Source organism: Gadus chalcogrammus, chromosome 17 (assembly GCF_026213295.1).
Source record: "Gadus chalcogrammus isolate NIFS_2021 chromosome 17, NIFS_Gcha_1.0, whole genome shotgun sequence".
Taxonomy (NCBI): domain Eukaryota; kingdom Metazoa; phylum Chordata; class Actinopteri; order Gadiformes; family Gadidae; genus Gadus; species Gadus chalcogrammus.
In genome coordinates, this window is record NC_079428.1 from 6690098 (window position 1) to 6708221 (window position 18124).

The window sequence follows — 18124 nt, forward strand, 5'->3', positions numbered from 1 at the left end:
CCCAGTCCTACGCAGAAGGGGGAGGGGGGGATTCCTAATTGCGAAGCATAACGACGAAGTCAAACCAGAAATATATCGGTACAGGCTACTACGCAATCTTGCAACTGCTGCTGCTGCCCCCAAACCCCCGCTATTGGAGAACACATGTGTAGAATTGTGCCGGTATAAACAACCATGCATTTAGAGAATCCGAGTGGGCGACTCTCGCCGGTCCCGCTGCGTGTATCAGGGTCACGTGGCACCAGGTTTCCTCCAATCAGAGCTAAGCGAAGTAGATGCCCACCCCTGAAACTGAATCTGCCAGCGACGCGCTATTATAAATACAGGTTCAACTACGCCGGCAAGTCTTGGTCGACTGATACGCTCGGGGTTGCAGCATAACATCCCTCGCCTTTTTTCATTCATTCTTTATCTGATTTTTAAAACAAGAAACATACAACCCCATCCATCTTCGAGTCCCCCCCCTCTTTTTCTTCTTCTTCCCAGTTACAATTGTTTTTTGCGGCCAGTTGCATGCATTGTTCGTCTCCCAAAATGGTTTGCGAGACTAAAATTGTTGCGGACGAACACGATGCTATACCTGGGACCAAAAAAGATTCTATGATCGTGTCCTCCTCACATATGTGGGGCCCCTCCTCGGCCAGCACGGCCCTGAATCCCGTCGAAGACCGGGACATGAAGAAAGACGCGGTGTTCATCCGCGAGTTTGAGCGCGGGGATCATGTCGAGGTGCGGCGCATCTTTAACGAGGGTATCACGGAAAGAATACCCAACACAGTGTTCAGGGGGTTGAGGCAACAGCCTAAAACCCAGTTTTTATATGCTCTTCTGACATGTAAGTAACCTCGCCACCAGCAGCGGCACATCACTTCAGAAATACACACACACCAGTCAGTTCTGGAGCTCATTAACTGTATGCTTTCTCTCTTAATGTGAATGCATGACCCTTTAAATTATGTCTCTTTAATATAATAGGCTATCTTGCAGTTTCATTCTGTCTGAAATGAAAAACCATGAAATCTTTCTAGTATTTTTTATTTTTTACTGCAACGTCAAAAAAGGTACACAGATTTCTGGTTATTTTGTAATAACGGACCAATATGTCGACGTCGCCCCGGTCGACTCGAATAACCGGCATGTAGCTCATGCAACAATAGGCATGGCCACGCGCACGCGAGTGTTGTTGCATGTTATCAGCAATATAGCCGGCTCCTCTTATGTTATGTTGCGACGCGCCAGCGTATAAATTAATTAATTAATACATTTGGGGATGTGTGGGCTACGGTGTGCGCGCCTGGCCAAATGCAGTCCTGGATCTCCATCGCAACGCACACATATATTACCCCCTACTGTGTGGGCTCACAGCGCGCACATCAGAGCACTCCCTGCCCCTGCACAGATAAGCGGCGTGCTCCTGTCGCGCACTGAGGGGTTTGCTGCTGGGTCTTTGTTTATGTTTCCAACGGAGAATCATGAAGGAAGTGCACGGGAGAGCTTCTTATTCAACACGAGGACACATCAATTCTTTTTTCTTAATATAAATCCTAAAACAATGTTTCGGTAACTAAATGAAATTATCGCACAAAAAAACTTAAATTCTACAAAAAACATGTTTTTTTTTCATTTTATTATTTTACAGCCTCAATTTATGTTTAGTTATGTGCTTAAATGCATCGGCCGCTTCGTTTCATTCACTCTCGGTACGGCGAGAAGATTCCTCGGATGCACGATGGAGATGCACTGGAGTATCACTAAGGACTAGTGCATGGCAGTCATACAACATGCTATGCAGCACCGATCCGACTTAGCGGCGCTGTAATGCGCCCCCCAGTGCCTCGGTCAAAGAATTACTGTCATGTGAACTGAGGTCGATAAAAAAAAACATGACAAAAACAAATGGTTGTTTTGCTGGACGGCTCCAACAAAAAAATCAAACCCATTTGCATCACGATGACAAATTCGACGAATGTCCCCTAAATCACATGAATGTAATGTATTCCATGCCTATTGACGTGTCTTAACGCTGGGACACACAGCGACCGTGCACCTGTGATCTGCTTCTGCCGTGCTTTCTAACTTGCCCTGTTGTGGGACCGTGGGTTTCTTTCCCGCCAAATCAAACATGTGATTCTCTTTTCTGACAGGTGTCGTTTATCTTTCTTCCATTTCTCCATAGTAATGTGCTTTGTCGTGACCAAATCCTTCGCCCTGACCTGCTGTGCACCGTTTATTCTAATGGGCGCGCGCTACTACTACAGCAGGAAAGTTATCCTCGGTTACCTGGACTGTGCCCTGCACACGGACATGGCCGACATAGAAGCGTATTACATGAAACCTACAGGTAAGAGGACCAGCAGAACCCCCAAACTAAAGGGACTAATGAACAACAAGACAAACAACACAACGAAATAACACAACGATTCGAGTAAAAACACACAGCTCTGCAAACTAACTATGTGTGTGTGCGTTAGTTAGCACAGCTTTGTGTGTGTTTTTTTTTGTGTCTGTTTTGAATGACTGTGGGTTGGGTTGGGGTGGTGGTGGGTGGGGGGGCTTGAGGAACCCTACAAAGTTAACATGATTAGCGGTGATTGGTGTCACAGGCAAGATTTCGGTGAAACTGAATCAAGTAGCTGTCACTTTGTTTGCATGAATGAGGTAAGAGGGACACACATTCCGTCAGAAAGACAATCACACACACACTCAGTTTTCTCCACCAATGCAGCGGCACGGAACTCATTAAATATGCAAAGCATATTTTTCTTCTTCCCTTTCCATGTTACCCCTTTCCTCTCCCCTCTCTCTCCTGTCCTCTCCCCTCTCCTTTCGTCTGTTTCTCTTTCCCTATTGTCTCTTTTCCTTCCCCTCCCCACTCTCCCCCCTCTTCTTTCCTTTCCCTTCCCTCTCTTCTCTCTCCCCCCTCCCCCCTCTCATCTTTTTCCTCCCCTACCCTCTCTCTCCCTCCTCTCATCTCTATTTCCCTGACTCCCCTCTCTTTCGATTCCTCCTTTCTCTTCCCTCACCTCTCCCCTCCTCACTCACCTCTCCTCTCTCGATCCCTCACACCTCTCCTTCTCTCCTCACTTCCTTCCCTACCCTCTGTGCTCACCCCTCCTCTGCCCTCCCCTGGGTCATGGCATGAAACATCCACTCATCTTCCACTGCTCTCCTCTCTCATTTCCTCCCTTCCTCTCACCTCTCCTTCCCCCTCCTCTCTGTGCTCCTCTCCTAGCCTCTCCCCCCCCTTGTGCTGGATTACAGTAAGGCTGGGAGGGGGGGGGAGGTGTCCATCGATCGCCCGAGCCAAAGCGCTGATACAGTTGCTGCAGTACACAGCGCTCCTTTCCTTCAGCACGCCGTGTAATCAGGGCGCAGGAAATCCATCGGTTGCACGCGTTACCGTCCAAAGATTCCCATGACACCCTTCCTGTCGGGTAAAGCGAACGTCAAAGTGTGTGTATGTGTGTGTGTGTGTGGCGAGTACTCCCCCGGCACTCTTCTTCAGGATAACGAGCGTGTGAAAACGCGGCGGCGGGCCGAACGCCAACGCATCAGCCCCCTACACCACCAGGGTCACCCCTCCACCTCCACACCTCTCTTGCTCAAAATAACCGGCACACAGACGATCACTGGTGTATCCATACAGTAAGGAGAGAAGCTGGGAAGCATGGGAGACAGTTTTACGTACAACTGTGTGAGTGTGTGTTTTGTGTGTGTGTGTGTGTGTATGTATGTGTATATATGTATGTGTGTGTGTGTGTGTATATGTATGTGTGTATATGTATGTGTGTGTGTGTGTGTGTGTATATGTATGTGTGTATACGTATGTGTGTGTGCGTGTATATGTATGTGTGTATATGTATGTGTGTATATGTATGTGTGTGTGTGTGTGTGTATATGTATGTGTGTATATGTATGTGTGTGTGTGTGTGTGTGTGTGTGTGTGTGTGTTTGTGTGTGTATATGTATGTGTGTATATGTATGTGTGTGTGTGTGTGTGTGTATATGTATGTGTGTATATGTATGTGTGTGTGTGTGTGTGTGTGTGTGTGGTGTGTTTGTGTGTGTATATATGTATGTGTGTGTGTGTGTGTGTGTGTGTGTGTGTGCGTTGTGTTTTGGGAGTGTACGTATGGGGAAGCAGAGAAGCGAGGGGAAGCATGACAGGTCATGCTGGGAGGACAGCTCTGTAGCGACCCGACACAGGTCTGGATGTTAGCTCCGCGGCGGCGCGCTAGTAGGCCCATTATCTGCGCGTCAGTGCGCGTGCGGTCGGGCGAGACGGCGGCCGCGGCTCGGTCAGGTGTTTCACGGACGCAATCGAGCAACCCCAATCATCTGCGGCCCCTATCAATCACACAGGGCGATCAATACGGGGTCCTCGGAAGACTTGATAATGATCAGGCTGTGAGGAGGAGGAGGGCTGGGGGGAGGGGAAATGGACAGGGGACAGGCTATTCATGAAGCTAGCGGGAATGAGACGAGATGGCTAGCTTGTGTTGTCAGCAGATTGTCAACACACTTTCTATCTGCCTGCAGGTTTTCCTCATTGCCAAAAAGAACCCTGTGAATATTTAACGACCACACCGGAATTAATTAAGAGACTGTTTTGCGGTGCGAAACTAGAAAACTGCCCTCTCTCTGTCTCTTTGCAAACGAAGGTATCCTCTATAGTGTAACCTGTCCTCTGACCCACTTCCATGGGATTTACACAGGCAGCTCCCAGACTACCAGCCATTCAGGTCAGCCACTTGGGCATCCACGAGGGCCTCAGAAGGGAGCAAGGTTTACTGCAGCACCCCCACCTCTCCCCCGCCCCCTCACCGCCACCGCCCTACACTAGGGAACACCTAGCAAACAGATGAGCCGTGAACCTCAGTTAGCACATAAGCTATTATCAGAGCTAACACATGAGTGAATACGTACGTGAATACGTTCCCTTATGCAAAAGCTCGATCATACATTAATACATGGGCTCCTGGAACAGGATAGAGAGAGAGAGTCAGGAGCTGCCAATGGGGTCTCTTCATCTCTTTCATCTCAGGCTCCCTGCAGTGTGTGTGTGTGTGTGTGAGCAGGGAACAACCCCTTCCTACACCGCTGCGTACTGTGCCTTATTTAGGTCCATAAGATGGATGGGGAGAGAGAGAGAGAGAGAGAGAGAGAGAGAGAGAGAGAGAGAGAGAGAGAGAGAGAGAGAGAGAGAGAGAGATGGTGGGGGGTGGAGGCAGGCGGATGCTTGTTAGTAAAGCGGGGCGTTGCATGGGGGAGGGGTCACTCCTATATCTTATTGTGTGTGTGTGCGTGTGAGATCAAATGTATGGTGTGTGTGTGTGTGTGTGTCGGAAGCTGCTGTGTTCAGGGTGTGCACTGCTCAGAGAATAAGGCGACCTTAGAGGATGGAACCAACTGTCATTTTCAGGAGAACATCAATAACTCTTCTCCGTCCCGCTCCCTCCTCCCCCCCCCCTCTCCTCTTTCTCCCTGTTCTCTCCTTAGAACGAAAAACGTACTTCTTTACCCTTCTGGCTTTCGCATAGCCCTGTTATTTTCAAATCCCTTGCGACCAATCAGCAGGCTTTTCATTGTCGCAAATGAACAATTGGGAGGCCTATTACCATGTGAGGAAGTTACCGGAAGCCCTTGATGTGCTTTGAACCCACATCAACCCTTTAACCACGAGCATCTTTGTTTCTATATCTCTCTCTCCCCCCCCCGCACACACACACACACACACACACAAACAGACACACTGTCTACATCAAATCTAGGTTAAGGAAATGTGTGTGTGTGTGTGTGTGTGACTGGGGTATATATGATCCATTATCTGAGCATAGACGAAGTGGTGTTCTCTCCCAGAACAGTACTTCTGGCCCTAGCCCCACCCCCTCTGTAATTCACTTTTCATATACATTACCTCGCCTGCCAGAGATTCACCCTCGTGGCGCCATCAGTTCAGTCTCACCTCTATCTTTGCATCAATAGAAAAAAATGAAAATGACACCTTTAGAATGACATCCTGTGCGACCAGGTAACCAATGGCAACGCACCACCTCGGCGCACGGCGAACCAGAAGACACGGTTCGCCGTGCAACCTCTCTCTCTCTCTCTCTCTCTCTCTCTCTCTCTCTCTCTCTCTCTCTCTCTCTCTCTCTCTCTCTCTCTCTCTCTCTCTCTCTCTCTCTCTCTCTCTCTCTCTCATATCCCCATTGTGGGGTCCCTGAGATCCCTACTGACCAATCAAAGGTCTTCATCGCAAGCAGATCACCGGAGTTGTGGGGGGATGTTCGGACACAAGCAGTTAATGGTGGGTTGGAAAAACAGGGGGGGGGGGGGGGGGGTGGGCCCGTCGGGAATTCTATTAAGCAACGAGTGTGGGAACACGTGCGCATCTTGACGTGCACATACATGCTGTGGGATGGATGAAAAATGATGGCTTTTAAATAATAAATCAGCAAGGGTAGCGAGAGAGAACAAGCCAGTGTCCTTGCAGTGCATTTTTTCCATGTATGTATGCAGCAAGCATGGGTGAGACTTCCTTATTGAAGAGTAAATAGGTCATGGGGGATACTGAATACATACCCGTCACGCCATGCTGTTGGTAGCCTTCGGTAGATAGCGTCAACGTCTTGTGTTTAATGCGGTATGCTACTCCCTACTTTCCCCTCCCCCCGTTGTGAACTTTGACCTCATAGGGTTGAAGGGGGAGGTTTTAAGTATTGATGGTATGTGTGGGTTTATGAGGATGTTAGTGCGTGTGTTGATGTGGGTGTGGCTCGGGGGGTTAAATGAACTCACTATGACACAGCGTTGTCCTCATACCACCCCGGTAGACGATGCTGTTGCCCCGGGCAACGTGTGTATACTCCATCATTATCGCCGTGGGGAATGGGAGGGTTACACTGTCAAATTTGTGACACTGACGAACGTGACATCAAGTCAGGGGCACTCCTGCCGTAGACAGAGTACATACTTATTGTGGATCGATGTTTGCCTTGGAGGCTAGCTAAGTAGACTAGACTAGACATATTATTCATTTTTTCTGAAACTTAAATTGTACACAAAGGGTTTCTTTAAAAAAAAAAGCTTTAACATAAATAAAATTGAATTGCAAACCAAGGAATGACCGAAACGACCAAGTTTCTCCTCTAGGCTCCGCCCCGATAACCCAACCCAGCCAGTCACAGCGGCCCCGTCCAGAGCAATAGGGCCGCCGTTCATCCGCGGAGACTGAGCGCTTCTATGCTACTGTCGCGCAGCTGTGGTGCCGCCGCAGTGTCCTTTCCTATGGGGATGAAGGGTCACTAGTCTCTTGTGTGGGGGGCAAGCAGCACATTATAAACACTGGCTATCTGTCTTTATGGAGGAGCCCCTAGTTGGACCCGGACAGAGATAGCTTTCTCGTCGGAGCTTCTGAGTTAAAAAAACAACAACAACGCAATGCTGTTTTCAACACTGATACGCGTCATTTGTGTACATCTTTTTTCTTGGGGTGGGGGTGGGGGGTGGGGTGGGATCAGTACTTTGGTCCGCTGTGCTGAGCTAGAGTAAAAGGGTTGTTCAATTCAGTCATCTCTGGAAGGGATCCATAGCTCACGCATGCATAACTTAAGTTCCGTTTACTGCTCCCTCAAGTGCAAACAAAGAGCACTTCTATGCCACATAAAGTCATTACATAGTCTTCCAACAGTCCGTCTATCTGGGCTTTGCCACATACATCGCCTCCTTAAATGTCCCAACTTTAAGATCCTTTCTATTCCACCTGAAAAAGGTTCACATTTAAAATAGGGCAGAGAGGAGTTCAATAGAAGGCATAGAAACTAATTTAAGAAGAATCTAGATTGTTTGCGGTCTACTATAGGGTACAGTTGGAGCTATTGGTTTGGGGAAAAAAAAGAGAATCGCTAGAGATTGTGCTAATAGGATCCGTCACCCAGACACATTTCCTCGTCCCATAGGCCACGATTCAGCTGACATGAGCTTGTTTCTGTGAGTGTACGTGTGTGTGGATGAGGATGTGTAACCAAAAGAAAGATGCAGCACAAAAACAAAAAAGAACACGACACGACACAGTTCAATTCCCGGTGCATTGCGCAACCTTTGTCCGATATTGAGATTAAAATGGCCACAGTTGTAGTTTGTCAGCAGGATTGTGGCACAGGGCTTCCTATTGCAGAGAGGTGTCTGGTGAGACATACAGACGTACAGTGTCTGGTGAGACATACAGACGTACAGTGTCTGGACAGGCGTACAGACGTACAGCGGTATCCTCAGAAATGCTTAAGCTTAGCTGAGTCACCAGCAGGGGCATTGTTGTGCTGAGTCACACAACCCTTGGAGCTCCTCCCCCCCTTCCTCACTAAGAGGGGGAGGAGCTATTAGGGTGCGGGCGTGAGCTGTGCTGAACAACGGGCCGCATTCAGTCAGCCTTTCAATGTAGACTCATACACACACACACACACACACATTTTCACCAGCATTTACGCGCATATGCAGGAAAAATAGAAAAAAATGTGTGTCAAGTTCAACGCCACAAACGTGCGTTCACAAAGTCCTGCCGTAATGTAAAAAAGGGGTTAAAAATCCCATCGCTGCACATCGGAGCTGAAGCCGATCAATACCTGTGAATACAGCAGTCGTTCGTCCTGGGAATGAACGCTGATTGTAACCTTTCTGACCCAAGGCAAGGGACAAATGTTAGTGGGTGTGAGTAGGTGTTTGGTCCAGTGGGGACGGGGCTCTAGCTCTATAAATGCATACCTAGCAGCACAACTGTGATCGAGGAAAGAAAACACATGTTGTACTGGTTTAACACAGAAAATGTTAATACAATTAAATAAAAAGGACCAACCCGCCACTGAAATACACACCCTTACCTTAACTATCCCTTAAGGCTTCATCTAAGTACAACCAGATCACACACCAAACACACACACACACACACTCGCACTATTCGCGCGTTGCATAAAGAAATTCAACCCGCCTGCTCCCCCTGCTAACTTATATCTTGCCTTGAGACTCGTGCCCCCCCCCCCCCCCCAGGCCTATCGCCTCACTCCCACCCCTCAGAACACGGAGGACTCCACTCATTATTGATGTTTCACTCAAACCAGACCCCAACCCCCCATCCCTTTTCAGCCCATCCCCACCCCTCTCTCTCCCTCTCCGGCGGGTATAATGGATCCTTTCACATCCTCCACCGATGGTCCCCTTCACAGTGGCGCCTCGCTCTCTCTGCCTTTCTTCTGGCTCTCTCTCCCTCTTCTTCCTCACTCTTCCTCTCCGTGTCTCCGGGGCAGAATGAGTCGTCTCTTCGAGGCGTTTCCCTCTCTTCCTCCCTCCCCAAAGCTCCTTCCCTTCCGTCCTCCTTCTTTTAAAAAGCTGCGTTTGTCGCTATCTCGTTAGCATAGCCGACCTAGCTGGGCCTAACTAGCGCTTCTCGTCTCGTCGCCATAACGACGACGCAAAGCCCATCGGTATCACCAGCGCACACGCGGCGGCTGCTGCTGCTGCTCCCGGCTCCGCCCCCCATGGGCCTGACCGCGGCGGCAGCCCAGAGATAGCACCGCGGCTTTGCCCAAAGGCATCGCGACGGCCTGCCTCCGCTCACTGACACGCGGAACCGGCACGCCTTCCCTGTTAGCCACGGGCAGCGGCACACGCACACACGGTTTACTCTCGTGTTTCACGACGGGCCATTTCTTCTCCTTCGGTGGTGGATCTTAAGAGCGTTGGCCAAGGCGGCGGTACGACTCCACCGGTACTCATTTATACGTTAGGAGATTAACACCGCTTCCACTAGAGCTACCAGCCGCCATCTCTCCTCGTTTTCTCCTTCTCTCTCCTTTCGCCATCTCCTTCTCTCTGTGTACTCCCTGGAGCTCCCCCCCCCCTCCACACACACACACACACACACCGCCACACCCCCTTATCAGCAGAGACAATGACAAGCGGAGAGCCTGTCAGAGTCCTGTGTTCTCTTTAACGGTGCTCAGGCGCTTCCAACGCCATGACAGCTGTGACAGATGTGGAGGTCGCGCCTGACGTGAGCCGGCTCAGAGGTCAACGTGAACCCTGTGGCAGGGAGAGGGTCACTGGTGTCGCGATACAACGCGACACACGACACACACACACACAAATGCGAGTGCTCAAGTCACGACACACAGATGAGGTGGGATGAGAGTTGACGGGTGAGAAAAATAGCAGTGTTTCGTTTTGAGCAGAGCTGCCCTTGGTATCAGGCTGGGAGCACTGGAAGACAGACAGACAGACAGACAGACAGACAGACAGACAGACAGACATACGGCGGATGCGGCCGGGCATGCAAACAAACGCCAGAAACACATAGACACACAGACACACACACACACACACACACACACACACACACACACACACACACACACACACAAGGCGGGGGAAGTTGGCAGGGTATCTTCCCTGTGCTCACAGGCTCAGTTGAAACAGATGGTCAAGAGGGCTTTATGTAAATGACCCCCCCCACCACACACACAAACAAACAGCTACTGCACCACAATAACACATAATAAATAATAACAATATTAACACACACACACACACACACACACACACACACACACACACACACACACACACACACACACACACACACACACACACACACACACACACACACACACACACACACACACACACACAGGTCTCTGGCCCAACAATGTGACATTTAACAAAGGCTAAGTGTCTAGGGGATAACCTTGGACAGAGCCTCTTTTCATTTCAAAAGCAATTCAACTCTTTGGAATATTTTTGATATTTTTAAATATTATTCTCTTTGAATACCACCCTTGGCTTAGCACAAATTCCTAAATGTACACCTCTACGAAAAAATATTGAATAATCTCCTGATTCCACATGGCTGCACGATGACGTCATCAACATTAGACAGTGGCATACACGTTGCCTTGGCGACCTTCATGTGATGAGACGGGGTTTGATGCAGTGCATGCAGACGTATTCCCCGGGGTACCGTATGGCCGTTAAACGCAGACCTGGAATAGGGCAGGTTTAATAGGACTGGAATGCACACACTCCACTAAACCCTCTCTGTAAAATTGTTATGCTTTTGATACTTTTTTTTATATCGTGAAAGTGTAGAAAAGTCGGGTAATCAGAGTCAGATGTGATTTGAGTCAGGATATATTTAGCTAGGGGAATACTGCTAATCCTCATGCTAACACCAGCCCAGAAAGGCCACTGGACAGTTAGTGGAGGCAGGTCCTCGAAAGATTTAAGAGTGCAAATGAAGCAGTATGGCTATCTTATTTTTCAAAGGAACAAAACCTGTGGTGTTAAAAGTGAACTACGTTCCTGTGGTTTATTTGGTGGTCCATTTAAAGGCTCAAGAGTATGTTCGCTAGATGAATGGATCATGATGATAGAACAACGGAGCACAATGATAATTAGAGTCTAAATTCAAAAGATGACGTATTTGGTAAATTACACAACGCTACTGCCTCGGTAAATTTGTGTTTTCGATCATTTGTTCGTTTCAACAACACAAATCTCATCATCGTCGTCGCTGGAAACAAGTCAAACTCCTAACTCATAAGATGATTTAGCTGATCTGGATGGTTCCAATGACCACGTTGCATTTTTAAAATTGCTCGCATGCATTTTCTTTAATGATATGCAAAGGTTAATGCAACCTTAGTAAATAGTTTTAGAAAAAAGCCAGAAAAGGGCCTCCAACACTGCAAGGTTTTCTTACCAGACAGCCGACCTGTACTGTGTAAGATCTCACTCTGTGACACTATGGGGGTCTCTCCCTCGCTCTCTCTCACCCTGACTCTCTCTCTTCTTTCGGGGCCTCTCTGCTTGTCCCTGACTGACAGCTCAGTCATAACTGTGCTTTTAATTATCAAAATATCACTGCTTAATGCCATTAAGCCCTAGTCACTGGAGAACACCCCTCCTCCATCCCTCACTCTGGTCCCCTTTCTCATCTCTCTCTCACCCCCCCCCCCCCAAACAACAAGGAAGCCTGAATTAGCCTGAAATGCATGTCTGCCACTTGAACTGCTATCTGAGCCCTGTGTGTGTGTTTGTCATTTTATCTTAACTGGGTTTTTGCGTGCGTTTCTATCCTTACTGCATGTCTTCAACCTAAACGTGTATGTGTGTGTGTGTTAATCCCAACCCTGTCTTGTGTTTATCCTAAGTATGTGTGTATCTGGTTTCGACCTAACCGTGTGTGTGTGTGTGCTTATCCTCACCCTGTGTGCGTGTGTGTGTGTCTCTCCCCCCCGCCCCTCCTCCAGGATCCTGCTTCTGGGTGGCCATGCTGGAGGGCCGCGTGGTGGGCATCGTGGCGGCGCAGGGACGCGAGGAAGACAACACGGTTGAGCTGCGGCGCATGTCCGTCGACGCCCGCTACCGCGGCAAGGGCATCGCCAAGTCGCTTGGCCGGCGCGTGCTGGAGTTCGCCGTGCGCAACAACTACGCCGCCGTCGTGCTGGGCACCACCGCCGTGAAGATGGCGGCGCACAAGCTGTACGAGTCGCTGGGCTTCCGTCGGACGGCCCGCAGCGACGACTACCGGCTGCCCGGCATGAGCCGCACGCCACTGGAGAGGCTGTTCTTCCAGATCCGCCACAGCCGCTACCGCCTGCAGCTCCGCGAGGAGTGAGGGGGCGGGGAGGGAGGGAGGGAGGGAGGGAGGGAGGGATGGAGAGAGGGAAGAGGGAGGGCAAGGGAGAGAGAGAACCACAACCTGCTGCGCGAGACCAGAGTCGATCTCCTCTGACAGCTTTAATTTATTCGGTTTTACGTTGTTGTTTTTTTGCGATGGGCGTCGACGGGGGAAAGTTCACTTTCTGCGTTCTCTGTTTCCACGCGTCGGCGGCCGCTGTGCCATAAGGTCACTGACTCTTAGGTTGTTTCCGTTTGTTTTTATATCACGTCTTTTCGATTTTTTTTTAAATTCTTTTTTTAATATACCATTTTCGAGTTGTTTTCCCGACCCCCTTTTTAATTTGTTTAATATTCTGTATGATTTGAATAATTACGATTAGGATCCTCTCCTTTCTCCATGGTGTCGAGTATAGAACCACCGGACCTTCGCAGACGATGACCTCCTGTCCCCGCGCCTAACCGGAACATTCCCAGCCAATCACTGACCGCGCCTGAAACCCCCCCCCCCCCCCCCACTCAGATCGATACGCCCTTTCCATGACTGTGCCCGCAAGACCTCCCGTACTTTCCATCTTTCCTACACCCTCTCCATCCAAGCCCCACCCACCCAGCCAGAATGGCACCCAGGGGAGCAGGAGAAAGGAGCAGTGTCTGCTTTCTCACCGTTCCCCCACGGAGGGCCGGATTGGAATGGACGGATGACTGGACATTTGGACGGAGAGACGGAAGGAAGGATGGATGGGATGAAGGGGTTTAAGGGGGTTGTTTTTGGCCTGTTTTGAGCGTACTGTGTCTCCAGTGGACAGAGTGTTGGTCACACAGCAACCGAGACAGCGCATTGAGGTCCGCCCCCGGAGTCAGCCCCAGAACATCCCAACACATCGGGCGTTCGAGACAGGAATTACAACCCCCCCCCCCCCCCCATGAATACCCCGTCTTCACCGCCCCCCGCCGCTCTCTCAAATCCCACCCCCATCCCCCTCTTATTTGGTGAAGGTTTGATCCGTCATCACCCCGTTATTTCCTCCTTTTTCTCAGTTTAACTGTCAGGGGATGTTTTTGATTGGTTGCCACAATAGGATGGGCGGAGCTTTCTCCTTTTATGAAGCCACAGCAGACAGATCACATATAGATGCATGTTACAATGTGTGTGTGTGTATGTGTGTGTGTGTGTGTGTGTGTGTGTGTGTGTGTGTGTGTGTGTGTGTGTGTGTGTGTGTGTGTGTGTGTGTGTGTGTGTGTGTGTGTGTGTGTCTTTGTGTGAGGTTGTATGCATAAATGTGTGTGTGTGTGTGTGTGTGTGATTGCATGTGTGTGTGTGTGTGTGTGTTTGACGGGGCATTGGTCTAACCCAGCCCCAGTGAGTGAGCGTATGGATGGGTACATCAAGTGGTTTCTAATTGTATTCACATGTGGGACGCATGAGACCACATGCATCTCTCTCTTGCTACGAGTCAAGTATTATCTCACCAACAATACTGGTTTCTATGTGTACTCGTCGATTTGTTTACCAATTGAAGTTTAGATGAAATTCGAACATTTTCAACATGTTCAGTATTTGACTAATTCGTAACTTTTTTTCTAACAGCACAATACTACCACTACTGTAGTATGTGAAACTCTTCTCTCGTCCGATAAAAGTAGCTAAAGACTGTGTACTCCCAGTCATCCAGGTTATTGGTTGACAACTTGAGTAAGACATGACTGCTAGCAATATTTGCAACACCTACAGTAACGTAACTGAGCACAACGAGCCATGAGATAATGAACACAAGCTTACAACGATGCATCGGCATTAGTGTCCCCTCGCCCCCCAAACACCGCCCACCCCATGTATATCTATCGCGAATATATATACAGCTTAACACATGTAGCAACCCCCTGCCCTCCTACGATCTCTCGCCTCTCTCCACCTGTGTTCGTCAGACGTCTAGTAGAAGTTAGACACCCCCCATACCCCAACCAACCTGTCTGAGCCTCAGATCAGAGCCCCCCCTACAAGTACTAAAAAGACAAAAAAAATGCACAAAAGATAGAAAAAAAACTCTACCCCCACACCCCCCACCCAAAAAAAGAATACCAACATTGACATCATGGACCTCACAACATCCTCCACCCTCCCGCACCCTTTTCAACCCTCCATCACTTATCTTGACTGCAACCCTGGGCTGGACCCCGGCCCCGCCCTCTCCCTCAGCCCCGACATCTTTTCTTTAGAAGCATTCCCACTCACCAGTTTGACCTTTGACCCTTCTGCCACCGGCCATCCCCCTCCCCCCCCCTACCCCCACTCCCAGTCCATCTGTCTGCATGCATCACAGAGCCTTGCCCGTGCTGCTTTTATTATTCCATTAGAAGCTTGTTGGACACCCCCCCCCCCCCCCCAACCCCCAAACCCCGATCCTCAATGTCATCGAGGCAGTTTCCCTTCTGCAAGGATGGCTAGCGCGCAGACTGGAGGACAGTGCATGGATTTGTGTGTGTGTGTGTGACTAGTGGATGTCTATCTACATACGTGTGGTCTTTGTATGTGTGTCGGTGTAAGGTAGAAACATAGACATGCTACAGGAAGGGAATTTGTGTGTGAGGTTGTGTGTGTGGTTGTGTGTGTGGTTGTGTGTGTGTGTGTGTGTGTGTGTGTGTGTGTGTGTGTGTGTGTGTGTGTGTGTGTGTGTGTGTGTGTGTGTGTGTGTGTGTGTGTCTCTCATCCTGCTGCACTGCCCGGATGACATCATGCCTGCCAGCCAACCAACTGTAGAATGCAAACCAATGCAAGTGTGGCATGCCTCTGTACCCTGTGTGTGTACGGTGCCTGCCCTGGGAAAAAAAAAGTTTAGATTTAAAAGAACAAAAAAAATCTACCTGATATAAATATAGATATATAGATATATATAACTGGAAAAAGAAAAAATACCATTCTTTTTAGATGAACATGTAAAAGAAATGTGTGTATTTCTTTCTTTGATAAAGAAAAAAAAGAAGATACCTTCTGCATGAAATGTGTCTTTGAATGCAAATATAACTTTTAGTGACACTCTTAGGAGCACACGGCATACGTTGGAAACCGCGGACTGATCAAAGGACCGTCCTTTGAATTACATTGGGTTCATGTTCATAGGTCAGTGTTCCTCTTGAATGAAGAGACCAGGGTGCCAAATGTACACCTGCCACTTGGTAAGGCATGGCTGAGGAAGTGTAGGCGACGACAAACTCTGACAAACGCTGACAACAACGTAAGGGTCACATGGGTATGAAGTCCAAACTGCATGGTTTAGATCTACTTGAACTTGACTGGCATGGAAAAACCTTTTCGCTGAGGAGATTGGGATGAGAAGTAGGGTACTTACACACTAGTCCTTTTTGGTGGGTCTCTTTTAACATGGATGAATTGGCCCTTAACTCCCTTCCCCATCTGATTGCATGAGTTAATTTATGTTGTTCGTTGAGATATCTCTCGAATAACAAAGACACAATCCGGAAATGTCCAATTTGTTTTTAAGAATCAAAATTTGTGCCCGAAAGTTTATTCACTACAATCGCAGGAGATGCACCAAACATTTGAGACGAACAATCCTAATTCACTCCACGAGGTCTGATTCATAAAGTCTTTGTGCTTTCCTGTCAAAACGCAAGTGACCTGAGGAATGCCTGAACCAAAGTACTTTAAAGTGTTATCTGGTCAAAACGATCCAAACTTCAGATTCAACTTGAGATTCAATCATTTCCGAAACAGAAAGGAAAATGTCAATTCTAACAGTTTGCTACACATGTCCACCAATCTGATAAAAGGTGTTCATAATTTGACTGGGTGCACATATACAGAAAAAGGCAATGTTTAACTTCCTAACAACTAAGTAATCAAAAAGAGTCTTGTGGATTCATTACCTCACCCTTTATGATACTCCTCCATAGTAGTGAACCGTACTTGGGAGTGCCCGAAGCGAGACACAAGCACCCTTTAAGATACGCACTACAGGTTCAAGACCTTTTACTGCTGGCACTGGGAGAGGGGTCAGACCTCTAAGATAAAACAACGTACATAGATCTAGGGAGATCTAATAAATCAGTCTGTTCAATCTGAGCCATTCCCCCCAACACCCCCATCACGTTTGTTTTGTTTTCGCTCACTTTTAGCCCCAGGATGATGCAAATGGTACTTTTTGTGTGTGTGTGTGTGTGTGTGTGTGTGTGTGTGTGTGTGTGTGTGTGTGTGTGTGTGTGTGTGTGTGTGTGTGTGTGTGTGTGTGTGTGTGTGTGTGTGTGTGTGTGTGTGTGTGTGAGTGTGTTAAGAGTGCTGTGTACGAATGTGCATCGTTTCAAATGACGTCATAGACATCCATGACGAGCCATGTAGGATTATTCTTTGCCAAGCAAGATCTTAGATGTTGTCCCGTAGGCATCTTTTGAAAGGGTGTATCGAAGGTAAACGGCGGGGTGGAGGTTGGTTTGGACACTATGACACAGGGACATGGAGCTGAAGGTGTGTTGTCATGGCAATGTTTTGTGTTGCTGTGGCCCCCTGCAGTCTCTCCAGTAATATATTACGAGAATGCACGGATGTCATTTTTAGTGAGTGAATTCAGAGAGTTACCATTCCTTTTTTATCTTTCATTTCTGCTAACGTACAATCCCGAAACAATATCACTGCTTTTTACTTGTATGTATTTTTTTTTTTTCTTCTGTGAATTTAATTTCCGAACTTTGGTTGGTTTGAACGAGGTATAAAGACTTAAGAAGTCAATTGGAAATTGGTGTCTTTGTCTTACGAAAACGCAGAATTAGAAACAGCCAAATGATGTTGCCTTGTCCTTCATGTATTTTCAGAATATACCATGTTGCTCAATCTCATTTTCCATAGATGAAACATAAAGGTTGAAAATGTGCAAGTTTGCTTCAGTATTTGAACGTTTCTTTTGCTATTGAGCAAAACGATGATGATGATGATGATGATGATGATGATGATGATGACGATGTCTAGTATTTAAAGTCGCAATGTGCAAGATTGAGTCCCTTCCAGTAAGTAGGTGGAAGACTTTCAGAATTAAAAAAAAACAGTGTTCTGACCACTCTAACTGACAGTGAACTGCGTGACGCAAAAGTAGTTTTGGGCGTATTGAAAGTACAATTATTGTTAACAAAGAGAGAGGCAGGGGCTGGTCAGCCTTTTTTATATGTAAAATGTATCTTATTATGGGATGTGATTTTATCACTATTGAAATCAATATTCATCAGCATTGACTACAGATTTGTCCAGGAAAGCTACGAGCTAGCTAGAAATGTTACACATTGCGACTTTAAAGTCCTTAGCCAGCATTTGGTCTCGGCAACCAACCAGGAACACAGAACATATCCTTGTATATTATCAAGAGGTAGGGCAGTGTGGGTCGACGAAAAAGACAGAAATGTTGTATTGTTCTTATGGGTGTGATGGATGCACCTAGGGTTAGAGTTG

The 18124-nt window shown here is 48.0% G+C and overlaps 1 protein-coding gene across 1 annotated transcript; it reads left to right on the forward strand.

The window, feature by feature from the left end:
- Window positions 1-347: 347 nt before the first annotated feature.
- On the forward strand, window positions 348-12667 carry nat8l (N-acetyltransferase 8-like). Its single transcript, XM_056575453.1, has 3 exons — window positions 348-835; window positions 2177-2341; window positions 12300-12667. The coding sequence occupies exons 1-3, from the start codon at window positions 514-516 to the stop codon at window positions 12665-12667; spliced, it is 855 nt and encodes a 284-aa protein (XP_056431428.1). The 5' UTR covers window positions 348-513.
- The last annotated feature ends 5457 nt before the right edge of the window (window positions 12668-18124 follow it).

Coding starts and splice junctions, on each gene's coding strand:
- nat8l (XM_056575453.1), top strand. CDS start 514: ATGCATTGTTCGTCTCCCAAAATGGTTTGCGAGACTAAAATTGTTGCG. Junction 836..2,176: donor TTTATATGCTCTTCTGACAT/GTAAGTAACCTC, acceptor ATTTCTCCATAG/TAATGTGCTTTGTCGTGACC. Junction 2,342..12,299: donor GTATTACATGAAACCTACAG/GTAAGAGGACCA, acceptor CCCCTCCTCCAG/GATCCTGCTTCTGGGTGGCC.